This window comes from Nicotiana tabacum, chromosome 18 (genome assembly GCF_000715075.1).
Source record: "Nicotiana tabacum cultivar K326 chromosome 18, ASM71507v2, whole genome shotgun sequence".
Lineage (NCBI taxonomy): Eukaryota > Viridiplantae > Streptophyta > Magnoliopsida > Solanales > Solanaceae > Nicotiana > Nicotiana tabacum.
Window position 1 is genome coordinate 96,811,291 of NC_134097.1, and position 23,153 is coordinate 96,834,443.

Below are 23,153 nucleotides of genomic sequence, written 5' to 3' on the forward strand. Positions count from 1 at the left end.
ACAAAACCACAAGGTTTCCTCCTTATACATACATGCGAAAATATACAAGCTCCATTTACAACATACTTCGAAAGTACTATGTACAGAATCAGAAAGCAAAATCTACATCCCTTTGGGGGCTATGGCTCGTCGGCCTCATCTTCGCTATCCTCGGCATTGGACAGAAGCAACTGAGCACCACGCTCATCCGCCCTTGCCAGCGTCAACTCTTCCGAGAGATCGAATCCCCTAGCACGGATCTCCCCGAGGGTTTTCCTCCGAGACTTACACCGAGCATATTCTTTGCTCCTATCTTCACGGCCAAGGATCTTTCTCATCTTAGCTTGAGCATCGGCAGCATCCTTCAAATAGACTGCCACTTTCTGGTCAGCCTTAGTTCGGCTCATTACAGCTTCAACTTGGGCATCCGCAACCTCAGACTTTATCTTCGATAGCTTAGTCTCGAGCTTCATAATCATATCTGTTCGAACCAAGATATTATCACAAGCTAAGCAAAGTCTAACCTGAAGGGCAAAAGTCTTAGCTATAGCATCCTTCTCCGTCGAAGCCTGAGCGTCTACCTGGGCCTTGAACTCATCATACTTGCGCTTGGCTCGGCCAACCTCGTCTTGAAGGCGCTCCAAGCCCTCTGCCTTTTTCTACAACTAAAATAAACAAAGTGTTAGCGTCAGGAGCTAGAAGGAGGAACGCACGCTCGCTCGAAACAAAAACTACCTGCTCCTTCAAGTAGCTCTCATAATTCGATCTCCGATTCGCCTTATATCGTAAGCGTGCCAACTTGACTTCCCATTTCTCACAAAGGAGACTAAGGGATTTCTCCTTATCCAGAGCTTTTCGTAGCCTGGCCTCGCGGTGGAGCAGCTCGGACTTAAGCTTGTCAAACGCCTGCGAAATAAAACTTAATAAGGAAGAGAAGGCCCGAAATTCGAAATGCCTGTGCCAAAACTCACCACAGAGTGAAGCCATTGGGCTTCCTCGAAGGTCGAGCGCATATCTGCTTACCTAGTTCCCTCAGCTCCGAAAGAATTGACCTCCGTCGAGGCACGGTCACTTGGAGCATATGACCCTGGATATCGAGTATCCCTCGAAGTACCTCCAATAGAAAAAGAAGGCGATAGCGGAGGATAAACCACCTCTTCAATACCGGAAATCACGAGTACGGCAGGCTTACACACTTCTATTCCGGGCCCCCGGCCTAGGTTTTCCTTGCCCCGACCGCCATCGCCCTGCAAAGGTATCTATTGCTTATTGTTATCATTCTTTAGCCTAGAAGTTAGCGATCCTTCTTCCCCCCAAGGGGACACAGCCTCGCCTCGGAAGGCTTCCATATGCCTACAATAACAGGGTTAGCACGTAGAAAGAGAAAGTGCTTTTTCAACTAAAAGAAGGGAACAGATCGCACGGTATATACCGTGATATTTTGCCTCCCACCTATCCTTAAATAAAGCTCGCCACTTACGCTCGTTGTAAGTCGAGTGGGTTGCCAACTTCCGAACCCAATCCGATAGATCGGGAACCTCGCCCGGCATCCACGAAATCGTTGTAGAAAAAATAAAAGAAGGCACATTTACGGAACACCCCTTTTCCATAATTGAAGAACTATAAAGGCACGAGTGTACCACTTACGTGTATAATTCCATTCCTCAGGGAATGGCATAAACTCCACGGGGATAATATCTGGAGTTCGTACTCGGATGAATCGACTCATCCACTCCTGACCCCTGTCTTCTTCATCATCCACAATGAAAGGTGTGGCCGACCGGCATCGTAAGGTTAGCATACCTCGATGATGAAAGGGCCGGTATAGTCTGATAAGATGGCTAAGCGTAAATTCAAACCCCGCCTTCTCCGCAAAGAACCTTACCATCAACATTATCTGCCAAAATAACGGGTGAATCTGGGCCAAGTTAACCTGATACTTTCGACAAAAGTCAAGCACAATCCTATCAAGGGGGCCCAGCATAAAGGGATACATGAACACATTCAGAAACCCCTCGACACGGTCCGTAACACTCTCATCCGGGGAAGGTACCTGCAGTACTACCTTTTCCCTCCATCCACAGTCTTTCCTCACCGACCCAAGGTGTCTATCTCCTATTAATGAAGTATACTTCAAGATATGCTCCTGTGATCTTGAGAATCTGGGCATTTTCTGACGAAAAGTCCCCTCTCAAAGGAAAATGCCCCGAGCCAACAAGGCGAGTACCGGAGGTGAAACCCTCTCCTCCCTATCAAATAGGTCCTGATGTAGCAGTCATGATTACAGCAAAATCAGAGAACTGGAGCGGAAATTTAGGCTAGAGCGTCAATGTTGAAATAATGAAAAGCCTAACGTAGGAAAAAAGGGTAACTTCTCAGAATGGTGGAATCTCCAAAAGGGCAGAAGCAGCCCTATATAGGGAAAAAGCGGCAATGATCCACCTGCCCTAGAGGGCTATTAAAATGTTGGCCGAATCCACTTTGGTAAGATATGCCGGCGGAGACGCCTTGGTCACTTTACAACCATGTCGCCTATTTGACAAGCGCCATGTGATGTTTCGTGGTCGGAGACCCCTGCACCAAACCAGTTCTGAGGTGGTACCCGACCTCGAGGACATCCATCAAAAGAAGTAAGGCTCCAAGGAGCCATTAATATCACTACCAGTCCCGAGGTGGTACACAACCTCGAGGACCTCCACAAAAAAGAAGTTAGGCACCAAGGAGCCATTAATATCACTACCAGTCCCGAGGTGGTATCCGACCTCGAGGACCTCCATCAAAAGTAAGAAAGGCTCCAAGAGGCCATTAATACCACTACCAGTCCTATGGTGGTACCCGACCTCGATGACCTCCATCAAAAAGAAGTTAGGCTCCAGGAAGCCTTTGGCATCATCACCAGTCCTGAGATGGTACCCAATCCTGGGAACCCCACCAAAAAGAAGAAAGGCTCCAAGAATCCATTAATATCACTATAAGTCCCGAGATGGTACCTGATCTCGAGGACCTCCATCAAAAAGAATTTAGGCTCTAAGAAGCCTCTAACATCATCGCCAGACCCGAAATGGTACCGATCTCGGGGATCTCTCCAAGGGGCCATCGACGTCATTACAAGACTCGAGATGGTGCCCGATTTCGAAGGCTCCTCTCACGGAGAAAAATAAGCACTTAAAACTTTGTTCATATGGGCTTGGCCTCGGGATACCATCTAAACCCTGGCAGTCCCTCATCCGGGATCTACCTACAATGTATATGCACTAAGTTCAAGACAAGTTTCCAGATTGCCCGAGTTAACCCTCACTCGGGGACTGCTCTCTAAAGCCTAAAGGCAGTCTCCATTCTCGAGCTTCCGAGCGAATCCCCCCTTGAAGATTATCACCGGGTCTAAAGGCTAAATCTTGATTTTGGGGTCCGAAGTCCTACTCTCATTAAACTCGAAGTCAGGATCCCGATGACCCAAGTTTATCAGTCCAACCCGTGCTCGACATTTTCCACAAGCATAGATAAAGGTAAAATAGTATGCGTCAGAGACAAATTAAAGAAACATTTTTCATTCATAAACATTCGATTACAAAAGCCCACGAGGGGTCCTTACATATGATTACAAAAGCCCACAAGGGGTCCTTACACAGAAACAAAGAAGCAAAAAAGGTACATATGAAAGAAAAGCCTAGAGTCTAATCTCTGCTCGAGGGTTCATCCTCAGCGGAAATATCTTCGAGCGCCATCCCCTCAGATATGCTTTCTCGGTGACAATGTCTTCCGCCGCCACATCCTCGGGGATCTCATCTCGATCCTCCAAAATGGTATATCCAAGGGAGAAGAAGAAGAAGATGAAATGGGAGAAAGGCTGATTGAAGAACAATTGAATAAGGAATTGGTTCCAGAAAGCCCCCATTTATAGAGAAAGGGCAGAGTAGCCGGCGGGAACAATCAATACTCTTTTGAAAAACGCAACCGGCGGCGCCATAAATGTCCTTGAAAGACATATCGGCGGACGTAATTAATGCATTTTGGGAACTGAATCGGCAGCGATATTATCGCCTAGAAAGACGAGAATCGACTGTGCATTGAAAGGCACTGAAAAGAAAAGTCAGCGGGATGCCTCGGTTGCCATAAAAGCCTATGTCATGATTATGACATCATCAGTATAACATTATCATGGGAAATTCAGAAATATGGTTATCAAGGTCATTTCTTATCGTTCTACTCTAAGAAACACGGGGACTATCTGTATATGGTAAAATCGGAGGGTCCAATTTTCCATCGTTATGACGCCTTGAAGGCTCAAAATCACGGTCGAGTTTTATCCCTCGAGGGCCATCGACGCTCGACCTCAAGACAGTATGAGGCCAACGGTTACAGGAAGAAAATGGGGAGTTCCCAAGGCGTGAAGCTAGAGCCGACAAAATCTGTCAGGCTAGTCTGAGCCCGTATCGTGGCATTAGTTAGGTGTCCCATCTCCATATTTTTGTAATAAATGCATTTGTACTATATTGGGATTCCCCTCTTATATAAAGGGGATCCTTGTCATTTTGTAAACATCTGTTGCTCCATACTAAATATACTAGAACATTCTCTCTGCTCTTTAACACATTCCCTCGGTTTCGCTATCTTATTTATTGCTCATATTTATTGTGTTCTATTTATTATTCATCATTTATTGCTTATTACTGGCCATAAAGAGCCACCTTTGATCTATTTATAACTATTATTCACCATTGACCGCCTTCGATAGCTCCCAACCAGCTTTAGACTCGACCCCGAGGCCCTCGAATAGGCAAGCTTGAGGCCCCGATTGACAGCGATTCGGTTTTATTAACACCTCATATTAAGCTCTTATTTCGCTTTTAAGTCTTTCACATAGCATCAACTGCCTAACAACTACCATAAAAATAGATTACGTTTTTTAGAACCACTAAATCAAATTTAATTGTTATTACCATTTTCATGGTAAACAAGTTTCAATACCACAACCACGCATAGCCCTCGGCTCAACAAACTGAGTACCACAACAACAGCCACAACAATACAGGGGAATACAACAAGTAAATCAACTCATGAGCTTTCGAACACAAAGAAATAGTAGAACGAGCTCACAAAGAATAGACACAATAGAGAATACTAGTCACAACAAGGGAGAAAACATGAGTCAATAATTCCAAATAAGGATGAGGCAACTATGATAAATGACAACTAACTTTATTTAGGGTGGAGCAATCACGAAAGAGATATAACAATTGCAATTAAGGATAAGCAACGAAAAAAAGATGGTGATGACCTCAATTAAGAATGGACAATTACAGAAGAGATAATAATATCAATTAAGGATAAGCAATTAGGAAAAAGTTAGCATGACAATCGAAGAGGCAACAACTTCAGTTAAGGTACACAAGAGTCAAATAGGCAATACGAGTGAAACATGAGGCAATTAATCCCAATTTAAGATACATAGGAGTGAAATTAATAAAATGAGGAATTTAGCATAATAAAGCAACTTCATATCTAATGAACATAAGAACCTAAGAACCCAAAAAGGTTAACTTTCCACAGATAAACCCGAGCACGTACTCGTCACCTCGCGTACACGGACTTCACATGACATAATTGGCATAAAAGAGTCAAATCCTAAGGGGTAGTTCCTCCACACGAAGTTAGGCAAAATACTTACCTCAAAGAAGATAGACTGTTACTAAAAGATGAACTTCTCGAGTGAAATAACCTCAGGACAACTCAAATCTAGCCAAAATAAATTCAAAGCATAAATAAAACTCAAAAGAAACTATTCCGGATAATACAACTTCAATCTTTATCAAAAACTAAAATTCAACCCAAAAGTCGACCCCTGGGCCCGCACCTCAAAATCCGACAAAAATTACAAAACCCGAACACCCATTCCGATACGAGTTCTACCATACCAAAATTATCAATTTTCGATACCAATTCGTCCCTCAAATCATCATTTTATATTTTGAAAGTTTTCTTCAAAAATCCTCATTTTCCTCAACTCAAAACACTAATTTAATGATAAAATAAAGATAGAATCATGGAATATGATAGGTTACAAGTACTTTGGTTATAAGTACTTTACTTTATGTTTTGATGATCTAACAAACTTACTATCCAGAACCAGATAAGGAACCTGTTACACATTTACAAGACCTCAAGATTATAAGGTTCCGGGTTGGGATTAAGCGTGGAATATGATTCAACCCTTCAGAAGTGGAAGGAACAACTGAGGGACCAGGTCCTTACCAGTTCCCGATGAGACTGTACGAAGTCAACTTTCCAGCTGGAAAGTTGCTGCCTGCACATGCTATAGTGCAGGAACAATGCTGCAATCAACTCTCCAGGGAAGACTTTTTACCTACCATGCTTACATCATTGTAAGTGATGTCACACATGTATATATGCATTCAAGGGAGGTAAAATAAAACACTTGAACATATGAGAAGCTCATTCACGTATCTATTCACGTAGGTTGTGGTTTTCAATCCCGTTGAGTTGGGAATCTTTCACGTAAAATTTCTCATGCCATTTAATTACTGCTATGTGTGTGTACTGTTGGTCCTGATAGAGAATCTGGTTCTCTATAGAGTTTGGTGGACCCTTATATTCTATCAATTGGTATTAGAGCAGGTTCTTTCTATCAGGTTAACACCTAGAAAGGATCCTCATGGCTACTCCTCCAAACTTCGAAGAAGGCCAGTCTACTTACAGACCACCTAAGTTAAATGAAAGTATTATGGATGGTGGAAAACCAGAATGCATGACTTCATCATGGCTGAAGATTTTGAGCTATGAGATGTCATATGTGATGGACCGTTTGTTCCTACCAAAAACCTTGGTGACCCACAAGTAGTCATTCCCAAGACAAGGAAAGAATTCAATGATGCAGACAGAAATGCCATAGAGAAGAACTTTCGTGCTAAGAAAATTCTGGTGTGTGGTATTAGACCTGATGAATACAATAGGATATCATCATGTCAGTTAGCCAAAGAAATCTGGGAAGCCCTTCAGACAGCTCACGAAGGAACAACACAGGTCAAACAATCCAAAATCGACATGCTCACAACTGAATGTGAGCTCTTTAGGATGCAAGACGATGAATCTGTCTAAGAAATGCATACCCGGTTCACCTTCATCATTAATGAGCTTTACTCCCTTGGTGAAACTATTCCAAGAAACAAGCAGGTAAGAAAGATCCTAAGCTACCCAGTTCTTGGGAAAGCAAAGTGAACGCCATTACAGAGGTGAAGGACTTGTAGGAGCTAACTATTGATGAGCTTGTTGGCAATCTAAAAACATATGAAATGAAGAAGAAGAAAGACAGTGAAAGAAGAGCCCAAGAAGGAGAAGAACCTGGTCCTCAAGACAGAAAACAATGACTCAAGTGGTGAAGATGGTGATATGGCATACCTAACAAGAAGATTCCAGAAGATAGTTCGCATGAATAGAGGCATTCCAAAAAGGGGAAGTGCTAGCAAGCCAAAGAATTATGACCTTTGTCATAAATGTGGCAAGCCATAACATTTAATCAAGGATTTCCCTCTCCTAAAGCATGATCAGTACAAGAACAACTCTGACAAAGCAGCCAAGATGAACCTGGTTTCTTACAGACACTTCAATAGAAAAAACATCGCTGACAATGTCGCGAGACAAGCTCTTGCTGCACGGGAGATTCATTAAGCAAATCTGGAGAAGATGATGAACCAGGTAATAGCTCTATGACGGCAATGGAAAGTGAAAGCAGCCGAGTATGATTCAACTTTTTCTTTGATAGCCTAGTCTGATGATGAAGATGATGATGATGAGGTAAATTTTCTGGATGTTCAGAGAAATCTGAAATCTTATTCTCCTAAGAAACTCATATCTTTGGTAAATGTTCTAATCGACACTTATCATAGTCTTATAAATGACAGAGATATCTTAACAGTTGAACTAGGAAAAGCATAAAAGTCTAGAGATGACCTAGTAATAGTTGCATTTGATCTAAGAGAGTCAATTTAGAACCTGAAGAAAGAAAGAAATGTCTTAGAAAAAAGGATTGAAAATGTAGAACAAGAAAGAGATGACCTTCTAGTGGTAGTAATGGACTTGAAGGAAACCATTGGGAAACCTACAATGGAGAGTAGGGCTGAAAATTATCAAAAAGGAAAGGAAGTTGCAAGCGAGGCACACATTAAGCTTGAAAGTAAGCTAAATTTAGTGAAGTTTAGTCTGTGTGCTCAGCTTTAGAAAAACAAACAACTTCAGGAAGAACTGGCTAGAGTGAAGAGCGATCTTGAAAAATCACTTAAGTGGATCTGGTCCTCTAATGCTATCACTGCCATGTACTCCAACAATGGGGGAAACAGGCAGGGGATTGGGTTTCAAAGGGAAAAGATTCCTTACAACCCTCATAGCAAGTACGTTACTGTACCTAACAATTGGCTTTGCACCCATTGCAGTAACAATGGGCACCTTAAAGAAAACTATAAGGCCAGATGTCAGTCACAGAAGAAAAACAAATCCTTTGCTGAAAACGTAACTACTAGTAGAGAACCTGGTCCTTCATTTAAAAAATGCATAATGCCTGCATGGACCAAATGATCCCTTATTCACCCCTTTCCTCATTACAAAGGACCCAAATTGGCTTGGGCTCCTAAAACTAACTCCTAATGTTCTTGTACAGGGAACAGTAAAAGGAAGCAGCCTACAATGGTACATGGATAGTGGTTGCTCAAAGCATATGACTGGAAGTACAAACGATTTTCTTTTACTAAAGGCCCTGCAAGGAGAGAGTGTATCCTTTGGGAATGGCAAAAAGGGATACATTCTGGGAGTTGGAAGGATTGAGAAGTCTCCCTCTCACTCGATCAAAAATGTGTACTACGTGAACGGATTGAAGTACAACTTGCTAAGGGTTTCCCAAATCTGTGATAAGGCTGGGTATTTTATGCCATCGAGGTGTTGGTGTTGAACCTAAGGAGGAAACACTAGTGCATTTGTTCTTTACATAAAATGCTGCTAATAGAGTTTGGAAGTACTTCTTATCGAGGGCAAGAATAACAACGGACGGGGATGTCAATGCACCAAGCAATTACCAAGTGTTGGACTGCCCAGGTACTTCCTCGAATTAAACCAATTATGCAAGCTTTGCCTTCTTGTATTGTGTGGGAATTATGGAGAGAAGGAACAACTACAAGTATGGAGAGGCAACGTCTATCAACAGAGTTATCTATCAGGTTTCTACAACATTACAACCTCTTATTCAGGTGAGAAAGCCAGGTTTAAAAATCCCCCATAAGTAGCAGGATCTTCTAACTTTGTTGGAAAATTGTACTCCACGTTTGAAGTTTGAGAAAGTTATCTGGGAACTACCGATGGAGGGTTGGATTAAAGTAAATACAGATGGAGCATCTAAAGAAAATCCTAAAAGAAGCTCAATTGGTTTTTATGTGAGGGATGAAGCAGGGGAGCTGAGATATGCACTGGGAAGGGAGATCAATGAGGGTACAAATACTGAATCAGAAGCTTTAGCATTTGTGGAGGCACTGAGGCTTTGCAGATCACACAATTACACTCACATATGGATTCAGACAGATTTGATGTTAATGAAGAATATAATTGAGGGTTCATGGAAACCACCTTGGGGTATAGTTGATTATGTAGAGGAGATCATGCAACTGATGGAGGGGTGTATCACCAAGGTGTCACACATCTATAGATAGGGAAACAAACTGGCTGACCACCTTGCAAATTATGCTCTTGAAGTTGGTACAATTGAGTGTCATGATTTTTGGCATCTCGATTCACATGGCAGAAGGATAGTGAATGAGGATAAGATACAATGTCCATATTTACGAGTAAGAGTGGCAAAGAATTAGGGGGAGGAGGAGAAAGATTGTCAAAGGGGAAGGAGATCACTGGAAGTCATACAATCGATCACCATGTTCAAATCCTTTCGGAGGAGAGCATGGTGATGCATTTTTATACTAACATGGTTTTTCTTTTTTGCAGGAGACGTTACTATATTTATGCGCTGTCCTTTGATGAACTTTCAGCTGGTGGTATATGTAGTATGTACTCATTCCACTGGAAGATAGTTAAAGGTAGGCAAAAGCATGGACACGAGGATGATATTGCGGGCACCAAAGATTAGCATTGCAGTGTGGTTCTTCAAGTATCGAAGATCATTTCTCCACACCATACACTATGGTGTCCTAGTCCCTATGCTGAATACCAATAGCTTTCACTCAAAGCTATACAAAAGGGACATACAAGAATGGAACTACAAGACAAGGCTGCCCAGAAATTTCAGGAGAGGTATGCGCTTTTGGCATTAAAAAACGGGATCAATGGGTATGTTGTGGATTGAAAACTCAATGCATTTCAGTACTTCAACATCCCAAAAAGGGAGACCAACAATGTTTATACCAGAGCTTCGCTGGAAATCACACGCATTCCTCTTCAAACTATACAGGTTCACCTATGTGCAAATCTGCTGCATAGTAGAAAGTAGAGAGGATGCGTGTGGTTCTGTTGGATTTTTTCGTATTGTAGGTGACCTACTGGACTCTAGATGTCAAGAGAAAACACTTATGAAATGGGAGTGGATTGGTACATGCAAAGAGACATAAGACAGGAAGAGGAAAGCAATGCAGTAAGGGCTACTATATGGCTTTTTGCTCGATTTGTGGAAGGTCTGATAAGCTATGACAAGGAGGATGATGCTGATTGTTGGGAAAGGAACAACATGGTTTCACAGTTGGATTCATTATGCTGTTATGAGTACCAAATTTTACAAGAGGACAAGGGCCAGATGTGCATCGACAGAAACATACATATGGGCTTCAGTAGAGATCATTTTCAATGGCTAGTTTTTATATCTTATTTGAGGATTTCTTTTAGAATTCATTATGTAATATCATTGTTGAGTTTCTTGCTCAACCTTGGTAATATGATTTATGTATTCGGCAAATTTTATGTCTTTCACAGGGTAAGACCCCCTGACATTGTTTTGTTTTATTATATACATACATATATATATATATAAACTAGCCCTAGGCACCTTGCCTAGTGGATTTGTTTAAAAAAAAAAACTCCCGCTATGCACGGGGTTCGGGGAAGCGCCAGACCACAAGGGTACAGTCCAAACCGTTACAATATCCCTATCTATGAAGACGGTTTGCAAACCGTTGCAAATAACCGTTCCAATAGACCTATTGTAACGCCGAATCCCGGAACGCATCCAAATCCGTCCCAATAGACCTATAAGGACGGTTAGCCTATCTATTGCAACGGTTTAGAAGGGTTGCCATAGCTGCAATTTCTAGTAGTGGGGCAGGTTCAAGTGTACAGGAAAAACATAAGGATAGTAAGACATTTACATATTTTTAACAATAAAGTTTGCACTAATTAATTATTGTATTGCATTTAGATTTACTAGTTTCAGTATACTCTACAATAAGGGATTATGAAATATCAATTGCACAAACTAGCAATAATTTTTATGACTGCTGATAAACCTCTGGAAAACAATTATGCTTTCTGTATGACAAAACGCTACTTTAATTGTCATTATTAAGAATACAAAGGAGATGGATTTTTGCATACCTGCATAAATGTTCTAGCTAATTTATGATTTTATAACTGGTCTTTTTATGGGATTTTTACCTATCTATACCATATATCAAAACTTATTACCCTCAATGTTTAAGGTTTGTGTTTATTACATTTAAGCATACCAAATTACCATTTCTATACCATAATTCAAATTAGGGATATAATTAAGGGTTCATTTTTATTAGGCATAATTATAGGACTGTATCTTCCCACTTTCTCTTTCCTTTCATCTCAACTGTTCACAACACACACAAAACTCACGATGCTCCTATGCTTCCTCTCGTTGATCATCCCCAACTGCCCACCACCGTCGAAGAATATCATATTTTCAGATTCACAAGAAAATTTTAAATTCTTTGATCGAACCACTTGAATTCCCACTGGAAATAATAATGGCAGAGAGTTCGAAATACGTTGACCTCTTTTTTTTTTTTTTGGGCAGTAGTTGAAGGTTACTGGTTAACACTGTCGATTGAAACTCGAAGAAGAAGAAGAAGAAGAAGAAGAAGAAGAAGAAGAAGAAGAAGAAGAAGAAGAAGAAGACATATTTCCAGAATTTGTAGATATTTTGTAGTCAAATTGTAGTCAAATTAGAAAAATTATAGATAAATTGTAGACTGTTTTTTGCAGAAGATTTTGTAGAAGCTTTAGTCGTTTTGGATTTGTGAAAACAGAAAATAATGCATCTACAATCAGAATACAAATAATCTACAATTTATCTACAAGATATCTACAACATAGATACATTGAATTTTAATATCCAAATTCTCATTTCAATTGTAGCATAATTGGCATTTTTGACATAATTGTAGAAGATTTGTAGAAGTTTTAGTCTTCCCAATCTACAATTTATCTACAATTTATCTACAATTTATCTACAATATATCTACAATTCTACAATTTAACTACAATTTATCTACAATTTCTGGAAATACGTCTTCTTCTTCGAGTTTCAATCTAAAATTCAGTCAAAACCAAGTCTAATCTTCACCAAAACCCCTGAAAATTGAGATATAAACTCCTAAACATATTCCGAATTATTTACAACAACACCCAATCCAAACAAATAATGATTTTTGAAAACCCAAATTTGAATTCAAAGCTTTCAAGCTTTTTAATGGCTATCAATGGTGGAAAATATATGGAAGAACAGATGAAGATGAAGATGAAGAACAGAAATCTCCTTTCCGTTTGATTGCTAGAGCTTCAGTAGCTTGCGTTTTTTGAGAATTGTAGTTGAGTGAGAGAAGAGAGATCTCTTTCCGTTGAGGAAGGAGAGAATTACGCAGCAATTCGAATTTAATGTTGACAGAATCACACGCAGATCTGGTGCCTTCATTTTAGCGCGTTTTTATGGCAAAATCTATCTATTTTTGGATTGGTATATAATTTGTAGTAAAAGTGTGGACTACACGGGTTAATAACAAATTATGAACATTTTTGGTAATAAGATTTGATATATGGTATAGATAGGTAAAAATCCCTCTTTTTATTAGCCAAGAGATCATGTTTGATTAAGAGTAAATTATCTGGTTTGGTACAAACATAAAATAAAAAGGCAGCCCGGTGAACTAAGCTCCCGCTGTACGCAACCTTACCCTGCATTTCTGCAAGAGGCTGTTTCTACGGCTCGAACCCGTGACCTCCTGGTCACATGAAGGATAAGTCTTTTTACTACTTTCTAATTAAGTTAGTCCAAACATTTAGGAGTCTTAGTTAAATACCAAACTTGAACAGGAAAATGAATGTGATGTACTTTGCAAGATATCAAACAACTTTTAATTTGTATTACAAATCCAGTGAACTCTGTTGAAAAATAATGAGGTAGTGCGAAAGAATTAATGTTGTATACATTCCCTCTTTTCCTTGTACGTGGTCTCTTGAACTTCCATCCATTTAAGCAGATCCAAGGAAATTCTTGAACCAGTTCACAGAATTCTTAGGATATCTCTTGAGGTTATCCTTGTAATCCACATAATAAAGACCAAACCTCGACGAAAATCCAGCTGCCCATTCCCAGTTATCCATCAGAGACCACACGAAGTATCCTTTCACGTTGCAGCCATCTTCTCTGCATATTCAGCAAAATATTAAACATATCCTTCCATAGTAAACGATAAATAAGTAGTGTTTTATGTTTGTTGGCCAAGTTGTAGCCAGTATCGATGCTATTTGAATAACTTACTTGATAGCAGCTAACAGGTTAGTAAGATATTCATTGTGATATTTGATCCTTTTTGTATCCTTGAGAGCATCTTGTCTCGATACTAATGCATTATTTGAATCATCCATTCCTGTAACAGTCGCAAGCAAAGGATTCTTGTTTCATGATAATTAACAAAAGGGAAATGACATAAAAATGTCATGAAATGACATGGTTTAGTAGCTGCATTGCTGATTTAAAGACTTACCATTTTCAGTGATTATGATTAGAGGGTTCCCATACTTTTGCTTTATGTAGTTCATTAAGCTTCTGATTCCCTGAGGTACTATGTACAACCATATGGAACTTGCCTGCAAGTAAAAATTATCGGTGATATCAATTCTCATAACTGCAGTAATTAAATTAAAGCTTCTTTTTCTGGTGACCTGAAAATGGTCAATTGAATGAAATTACATACCCTTTCTGCTATCGGCGTTAATCCTTTGAATGCTGCAAGATACAAAATCATGGCGAAAACGCTTAGTTCTTAATGTAGAATGAGTCTCATAAATGAGGTATTGAGTAAATAGAGAAGGCGTTAATGACATACGGAGGGTAATGGCACCAGAGTCTGCGAGGGAGTCATTGAGCAGAACACCGATTATGTTGGTTTTGTTCTTGCTGGCATACCATGTAGTATAATGATTTATGCCTATGAAATCATAGGAACCTTTCACAAGAGCAGATTCAGCTGGTGAAAATTTTGGCAACCGGCTTCCCACTCTATTTACCATTGAACTTGGATACCTTCCAAGCATTATAGGTTCAAGATACCTGAATTCAGTTACAAATCATTTAACTATCAAATTAAGTCTCATATTGAATATTCCAGGACATGTTTTAACAAATTGGGCGCGAAAAATGAGTAGCATTTCGACGGCTACAACAAAATCATTACCAGTCTAAGTTAAACTCAATGGCCCTCTGTGTTGCTTCAATGTCATCTTTGGAGTTTGTCAAAGGTTCATACCAAAAGGTATCTAGTGATATCCCAATTGATCCATGCTGTATAGGCTGCAACAGCAAATGATCACAAACATTAATATTATCTTTTTTAAACACAATGAAATTTATTGCTTCCTTTCACTTATCAAAAAACTTTACATTGTACTTTCTCTTGTAAATGTCAACAACACTTGCATGAGCAAGTAGTAGATTATGAGTAACAATGTAAGGTTCAGTTGCAGAGTTGCCAGCCCTGCAAAAAATTTTGAGAAGGATGGAACATCGCCCGGGCGCTTGAAGCCCTACATCAAATCCTTGAATGGCAACAGTATGTGGCTCATTGATAGTGATCCAGTTCTTCACTCTATCACCAAATTTCTGGAAGCACGTCTCCGCGTATATTGCAAAATCTTTTCTGTTTAAATGACCTTAAAATGTCACATAACACAAATCCAGACAAAGATTAAACAGTTAAGTTGGAATAACATGTACTGAACTTAATTACATGATTTGTGGGCTGAGCCATCCATTGTACTTGTCTTCTAGAGCTTGAGGAAGGTCCCAATGGTATAGTGTTACATATGGTTGAATTCCTGAGGATTAACATACATTAACTGTAACAAACAGTTTATATTTGATGTAAGAAATTTTGACATAAATGCTGAAATAAATGTATAGTATCTAAAGATAGAAGAGTAGGAATGTCAACTGTACCATTAGCTAGTAGAGCATTGATCAACTTATTGTAGTGATCAACTCCAGCCTGATTGATTTCTCCACTTCCATCTGATAATAATTAGAAAGTTAGAGTTAATTATGTTAGAATTTGGACTTAATTGGTTTATAGCATGAAAAAGGACAGTGGTCTCACACAAGTCGATAAAATTTAAGGTGTTATCCTAATTTAATTATATGTTGCAAAATAATGATTATATTATAGTTACAACATAATATATAGGGAAGTGCCCAAATAGCTGTTTGTAGAACCCTTCTCTAAAAAATAGTCGAAATTTACTAAAAATTTTACGTATAACAACCTCAAAATCAATTTCAGACTCTCTACTCTGAAGTTGAAATCGCAGGTCTGAAATTTCAAAATTTTGACCTTCAGTTCCGAAGTGTAGATGAAGGAATCTGAAATTAAGCTCATTTTGATATGGCTAAACTTTCAATAGTTTGTCAAAGCTGACTATATTTTTTTAAAGGAAAAATGACACTGTATAGTCGCTCTTAAAATAATAGTCGAAAAATGTATATTTGTTGTATATATATACATTTTGTATGTTATGTACAAAAATTATACAAATTTTATACACTTTTTCGGCTAACAAATGTAAATAGTTTCTTGCGCGGGTTAAAAGTGAAAAATGCCCTTTTTTTTAAATAGAAGTGCTCAAAGCGGCTATTTACATCAAGTAGGCAAGTAAGAAAAAAGTTAAAATAGCACGGTTTAGCCAGTTTTCGGACTGGTCATTAAAAAATAGCCAGCGTTTGTCAAGTCATTGAAAAATAGCCACTATTTTGCTGCAACAAAGACCGGTCTGACATAATATACTAGAGCTCGGTGTACCTGTGTATGAACTTCCAGTATATTATGCTGGACCGGTATACTTTGTTGGCTCCAATAAAATATATTATACTGGAATTTTAGTATATTATGCTAGAGTATTTTTCGGATTTTAAACAATGTTTTCGTTCAAATTTATCTTTACTTGAAAAGTGGCTAAATTTCGATAACTTTTAAAACTATGGCTATTTTTAGATGACCACTTGTAAATCTGGCTATTTTTGAATTCCTCCCAAGAAAAAGGGAAAGAAGCTTTACTAGGGAATATTCTGGTCCAAGCAATAGAAAATCTATAAGCATCCATTCCCATATCCTTCATAAGCTGTATATCTTCCTGTTAGAAAAATAGAGTATTGGAATTATTTGATGGTTTATAATTTTGATATAAAGAAAGGAAGTAAGGAAAGCGTTACTGTAATATAGTGTTTATAAATATGAATAGATTTACCGGGTACTTGTGATATTGATCCACGGCTACATCACCATTGCTAAAATCAAGTACTTTACCTACAAATCCATCCAAATTAGCAGTAATATTTACTGGTTAAGTAGGCATTTGGGCATAAAAATTATAATTTTTGAAAAAAAATAGCATTTGGAGTTAAAGTGAAAAGTGGTATTTGAAATTTGAAATTATGTTTGGACATGCATTTGACTTGATAAATTATTACAGCTCATAAGTGGAGAAAAAATTATTTCCGAAAAATTTGGTTTTTGAAAAGCCTATTTTCGAAAAATCTCCAAAAATTTACAAATTTTTATGGACAAACACATTTTTGAAAAAAAAAATTATGAACAAACGAGTCTTAAGTCTCATTTTGTTAAACAAAATCATCAATAGACAATATTTGTAAAGTTTTACCAAAAGAATGAGAAAATTTATCCCATATGGTTGGACCTCTTCCATCCTCCTTTACAGCCCCTTCAAACTGCAATATTATGTCACGAGCAATGAGTTATAACATATAAGTGTGAATTGTTATGACAAGCTAGTAACACATAAATTATAAAGCACTACATAGATCCTATTTTATGTAGCACTATTACCATTTAGAGCATTGAATAATTTTTTCTTTGATTTACGATCTCTTAAATATTCTTAGATATTTTTAATTAGTAAAAAATTTGATATAGTAGCTTGATAGAGTTTCTAAGTATGCAAATTTTATTCAAGAAAGTTGAGGACTCTATATCGAAGTTGACACTAAAAATCAGATGCATTGGCCAATCACATTTTTTTTCTTTTTCATCATTTGGGACGGGTGGAGTTCAATTTAATAAAATTAGGAGAAGATTATATGGTAAAAATAGCACGGGCTAGCCAGTTTTCGGATTGGTTATTGAAAAATAACCATTATTTTGCTGCAGCACGGAAAGTTCCAGCATAATATACTGGAGATCGGTGCACCTATGCACGAGCTTCCAGCATATTATGCTGGAACTCCAACACGCGGAAAGTTCCAGCATAATATACTGGAGATTGGAACACCTGTGTATGAACTTCCAGCATATTATGTTGGACCGGTATATTATATTGGAGTTCCAGTATTCTCTTGATTATATGTTATGATCAAGCTTATATCGAGATATAAACATAAAGTCCATTGTAATTTTAGGCCCCTCAACCTTAACATTTGAATTATCTCATCGACTTTAGTTAGGTTATAATGATGAGTCATGGAAAAATCAAAAACTACAAGAAAAAGCCCAGCAGGAAATTGGAAAAAAATACCTATTCTCTTTCTTAATTTTCATAATTAAATGTATAGCAACTTTTGATTTTGTAATTTTAACTTGTCTCTAAGTTATTATACTTTCATATACTTAGATACAGATATACACCTATTTTCCAAAACTAAAAACAACACACCTTTGTAAAGTAAAAATATTATTAAGAGAATATTTGGGTAGAATTGTCATTGCAAAATGAGGTTAAGTGCATGATTTTGAAATATAAAGGGATGTATCTACAGCTTTGGTATATTACATGGGTGTGCAGTGTAATTTACTTTTGATTTACTCGACAACCTTAGTGAGCTGTTTGATACGTAGCATAAAGATAAAGTAACCCAATCGAGAAAATGTAAAGATGCTTAGTAAAATTTCCTAGTTTCTTGACGCAATGAGCTCTCTCCCTCATCAACTAACGGATTCTGTTGAGATATTGACCGAACCAAGTTTTATTGATGCTTTCATTTTCTGTATTTATTTTTATTTTTACTTTTGTTCAGTTTCTTCTTCTATTTAATTAGGAATATTTATTATCTATAACAATAAAGTCACACCATTGGAGATATTTCATATTTATGAGAGAAGTTACGATAGCCTATATAGTGTAATCATATACTACACGTTTATCTAATTAAGGCTTCAAAGTTTTTTTTCTTTCCTTTTCCTTATACCATTTTTGAACTTTGTTACCTACTTAATGCGGATCTTTTGGCTAAGTGGTAGAAAAAAAACAAAAGGAAAAATAAAGAGATTCTAGTAGAAAATGACGTTCAATTAAAACATCAATTGTATTAATAAAGAAAAGATGGTAAGGACAGAGATTGCTAGCTTTTACACTTCTATATACCAAAATACCAAACTAATAGTTGAAGTAAAGAATGGACTGAAAGCTCCAATAAACCCTGATTTTTATCAAAGTAAATGTATTATGATCAAACCTCCTTATGACTCCCTCGTTGTTCTGGATTTCTTGGGTTGTTTATTATATATTATAAAGATTAGTTTCACTTTTATAGTAAATAAATATTATATAGCGATAATGTTATAAAAATATCTCATTGTATTAATATTGCTTTATTAAATAGAGAAAGTAATCTTAAAGCCATGAAAAGAAGATCTTAGAAACTATTGTTTGTTGCCTTGGACTAATAAAGGAGAATAAGAAAAGATGAAAGAAACTAAATTAATTAATTATTTAATTAATTAATCGTGGTTCTGGAAAAGGATAATAAAATATGAAGAAAGAGACTAAACTAATTAATTAATCGTGGTTCTGGAAAAGGATAATAAAATATGAAGAAAGAAAAAGAATATAAAAAATTATAATGAATGGATATAGAATGAGTGATTCACATGCATGTGAAGAGAAGGAGACAAACCTGGTAAGCAGAAGAAGCAGTCCCAAAAACAAAACCCTTTGGAAAGTTATTTCTGCTAATATTCTGTGCTGAATATGTATGAAACTCAAGAACAAAGACCATAAGTATTGCCCAAAGAGCAATGTCTCTCTTCTTTAACATAGTTTCTTTTCTCTTCTTTTTTGGCCTTTGGAGATGGAGAAGCTTTCTAAGTATATTTCAAGGGGTTTATCAATTCTATATTTTGGAATGTGATTATTATTACTTGTGTTGTGTATTTATAAAGGCTCACAAAAGGAATGGATAAAGTATTTTTTTTTAAAATAAAAATAAAGAGGAGGATGTTGGTTGTTGAGTGAAGCAAAAAATGGTGGTCCGACTACTAATGAGAAAGGGAAAGAGAAGATAACTTTTTTTGTTTAATAAGAGAATTCTTTTTTAGTACTTGTTAATTTAGCTTCTTCTTCTTCTTTTTTTTTTTTTTTTTTTTTTTTGCTTGTGAGATGGGGTGTTTTAATGTGCATGATGATTGGTCGTTTCCACACTTATATGGGTATGGGTGTGGAGTATAGGGGGAATAGATAATGGGGAAGGTGGTGGGGTATTTGGTGGGGTATTTCTTGAAATATAAAAATCTGTTTCATCATCCATTATGAATGCAAATTTAGTTAAGAGTTTGATTTATGTAAACCAAGAGTTTAAAACTCCAAAAATTTATTTTTTAAAATTTTCGCTCAAATTACTCATAAAACTTCAAAACAATCTAAAATTATATATATTCATATTCAAACATAACTCAAAATTTTATATACCATTTTCACTTGAATTTTTTTTATCATTTTTTGAAATTTTACAATTCTTATGCCCAAACGCCCACTAAAGAGAATAATACTTTAGGTTATGATCCAAAAATGTGGAAATTTCTTTAATAATATTATCTTGAGTTGTATATAAATTAAACTTAATTAGTTATAAATGAGCTAGTTGCTATATATGCCATGGACCCATGTGCAGTTTTATCAAAAAAGTATTGTGAACAGTTAAATTTGAACAATTTCTGACACACAACAGAATTTTATGGGGTATATCTACATGACAATAAGAATTGTACTTACAAGGAAAGGTATGTATATGAACACCAATTTCCTTTTTTATTTGTTTTAATTAACTTGTCTAATACAATATCATGAGGAAGCAGACAATATAAAGATTTTTTATTCCCCAAAAATTAGTTAGAAAATTGTTATAGATGTGGGGTGTGTTTGGTTTCCATTTTTTTCGTGTTTGGTTGGCCTAAATATTTTGGAAAATATTTTCCTCGTGAATTCATTTTCTTTCAATTAGAGGAAAATATTTTCCCTATCAAGAGAAAAAAATATTTTTCAAAACTCTTTTCCAACATTCCCCCATTCCCCATCCCCACCAACCCACCCTCATCCCACCACAACTCCACCCACCTCAACCCCAACCTACCCTAAAAGTACTTTCTTTTCATGTTATAGATGGAATATTTCTTTTCATGTTGTAGATATAGTATTTTTTTTTCATTTCAACAAATAAGTATTTTCTTTTCACGATAAAAAAATGTACTTTTTTTTCATTTTAACAAAAAATAATTTCTTTTCATAAAAAATATTTTCTTTCATTTCAAAATGATGTAGTAAAAAGTATTTTGTTTTATTGCAACAAAAAGAATATTCTCATGTTGTAGAAATAGTACTTCTTTTTCAACCAAAGAAAAGAGTACTTTTTTTTTAAAGTTGTGGAGCACAAATTTTAACATTTGTTTTGTGTAAAAAAGTAAGGCATCACATTAGTTCTTTTGAGTTTGTGTGAATTTTTAAAAGAATAATTAAATTCTTGAAAGAAAATAGAGTCATGAAAATGTTGGGTATTTGGGGGAGGGGGAGTGGAGAGCACAGAAAACATGGGGACCTTGGGGAATGGGGAGAGGAGAGTAGCATAAAAATTATTTTCTACTCTCTAACAAAACACTAGAAAGTATTTTCTGAAAAATAAAAATTTCACTCACCAACCAAACAAGAAAAAATAAGTGATAAAACTATTCGTTTTCCAAGACAAATATTTTCTTTCGTACCAAACACACTCACCGATTAAGAATGCAACCATTTCAGGGTTATTTGTGGATTTTGCCGTGACCTTTTTATTTTATTTTAATCCAAATTAAGTCTAATTAGCAATTCTTACTATTATGATTATCCAATCCAAGAAAAAATCACTTATATTCTTTTGCCACAAATAGTAATCTATCAGCGTGTCCATTTAAATCTCTATATTTAATAAACCCTTGTATTCCTATTATTTATCAAGTGTAAATAAAGATAATAATTTTGACATTTTTCAAAGCTAATAATGAGGCTGTTGTTGAAAAAGCATGTCATGTTCCATTAATTAGCATATTATATCCTAGATTTTCTCGACAAGTGCATGTTTGAGCATTAACTTGTATACTATTAGCAATAAGTAAATGCATGAATTCAACAAATCATATCTACTGAATACACCTAAACAAGTTTTAGAAACAGTCATCTTATAGAATTATATTGCGAATTGGATTATATTTCTTGCTCAATGAATTGTTCATTTGGGGATTATTTCTTAGCTAACTTTAAATTGTATTTTATGGACCTTTTTTTCAAGAAAAAAAATAAAGAAATATCGTAAGCCATGAGGATGAATATGAATATACAGACCATATTGGCTGGAGAAAATAGAAATTGTGGCTCTTCGTGGAAAGCAATGATTATGTAGTTTACTGTAATGTTCAATCAGCTGTGGAAAACAAAACATTACTTTTGTTCTCTTCACACTTGTATATTTTTCACCTGCCGACTAGCAGTCTAAGTTTCATGCATACAGTTCATTGACTGTAGAATACTAATACTACTATTTTCCTGATAATCAAAAAAGTATCAAGAAGTCTGTTGAAAATGTTCAATTACTACTATTCTGCATGTGATATAGCAGATCTGTTTGTCAAATATATTTGACTAATTAGAGGAATGAGTGCCTGCAAGTTTTGTATTCTAGTGTTTATGAATATGAATTATTGCGTTCTAATTTTAGTACATCTTAATTAGGGGCCTACATCTCTCCTCCAAACCCCCAAATTTGACTAAGTTTTTAATTATCTAATCTTGTAATCTTATGGAGTTGTAGTCTAGAGTTGTGTTCGATCGATTATGTCAACTCTCATTTGACCGGTTATTCCCACCTAGTCTCTTCCGTTTTCCTACTGCATGTCTCTTCTCCTCGAGCTACTCTTTCTTTTTCTTTTTTGGTAATTATTAGACATATTACCAATAATTACTATGCGTCATAACAAAAGTTAGTGCTATATATCTAGTGCACTATGTATGAACTAACTATATATGCATTAGTCGTAGTTTGTCTTACAAAGGAAATTCCTAATTGGTCTGCTTAAACAACAATTAAAACAAGCAAAGGAACAAATGCTAAAAAATACAAAAGTATTACTCCTTTAACTTTTTTCTTCTGTTTCTTCTTTAGCTAGAAGGTTAGCCACTCTATTTTGCTCCCGAGTACGCATTACTAAGTTTTAGAAAATAAATAAGAAAATGACTTATATTTTTACTTTTCACCATCTCATTCAGAGTGTAACGCGATGATTTTATTATAAAATCATTACTTTCATAATTCAAATGTAGGTAGAGTGAATAATTTTCATGGATTCATGATCGAGGAGACTCCTTTCTTTAGTTTTGTGTCGAATGGCAACTCAAAA

At 36.5% G+C, this 23,153-nt stretch overlaps 2 protein-coding genes across 2 annotated transcripts; one reads left to right on the forward strand and one right to left on the reverse strand.

Moving 5' to 3' along the window:
* The first annotated feature begins 6,652 nt into the window (after positions 1 to 6,652).
* Positions 6,653 to 7,095, forward strand: LOC142172592 (uncharacterized). Its single transcript, XM_075236250.1, has 2 exons — positions 6,653 to 6,800; positions 6,875 to 7,095. The coding sequence occupies exons 1-2, from the start codon at positions 6,653 to 6,655 to the stop codon at positions 7,093 to 7,095; spliced, it is 369 nt and encodes a 122-aa protein (XP_075092351.1).
* Positions 7,096 to 13,348: 6,253 nt separating this feature from the next.
* On the reverse strand, positions 13,349 to 19,886 carry LOC107816558 (beta-glucosidase 40). Its single transcript, XM_016642284.2, has 13 exons — positions 19,409 to 19,886; positions 17,161 to 17,227; positions 16,747 to 16,805; positions 16,557 to 16,632; positions 15,446 to 15,517; positions 15,237 to 15,324; positions 14,891 to 15,146; positions 14,685 to 14,800; positions 14,337 to 14,560; positions 14,205 to 14,236; positions 13,995 to 14,097; positions 13,769 to 13,877; positions 13,349 to 13,654 (listed from the first exon to the last, which is right to left on the reverse strand). The coding sequence occupies exons 1-13, from the start codon at positions 19,547 to 19,549 to the stop codon at positions 13,480 to 13,482; spliced, it is 1,518 nt and encodes a 505-aa protein (XP_016497770.1). The 5' UTR covers positions 19,550 to 19,886; the 3' UTR covers positions 13,349 to 13,479.
* Positions 19,887 to 23,153: the final 3,267 nt, after the last annotated feature.

Coding starts and splice junctions, on each gene's coding strand:
- LOC142172592 (XM_075236250.1), top strand. CDS start 6,653: ATGGCTACTCCTCCAAACTTCGAAGAAGGCCAGTCTACTTACAGACCA. Junction 6,801..6,874: donor GATGTCATATGTGATGGACC/GTTTGTTCCTAC, acceptor TCAATGATGCAG/ACAGAAATGCCATAGAGAAG.
- LOC107816558 (XM_016642284.2), bottom strand. CDS start 19,549: ATGTTAAAGAAGAGAGACATTGCTCTTTGGGCAATACTTATGGTCTTT. Junction 15,147..15,236: donor TGGCTCAGCCCACAAATCAT/GTAATTAAGTTC, acceptor TCATTTAAACAG/AAAAGATTTTGCAATATACG. Junction 14,561..14,684: donor ATTGAGTTTAACTTAGACTG/GTAATGATTTTG, acceptor AACTGAATTCAG/GTATCTTGAACCTATAATGC.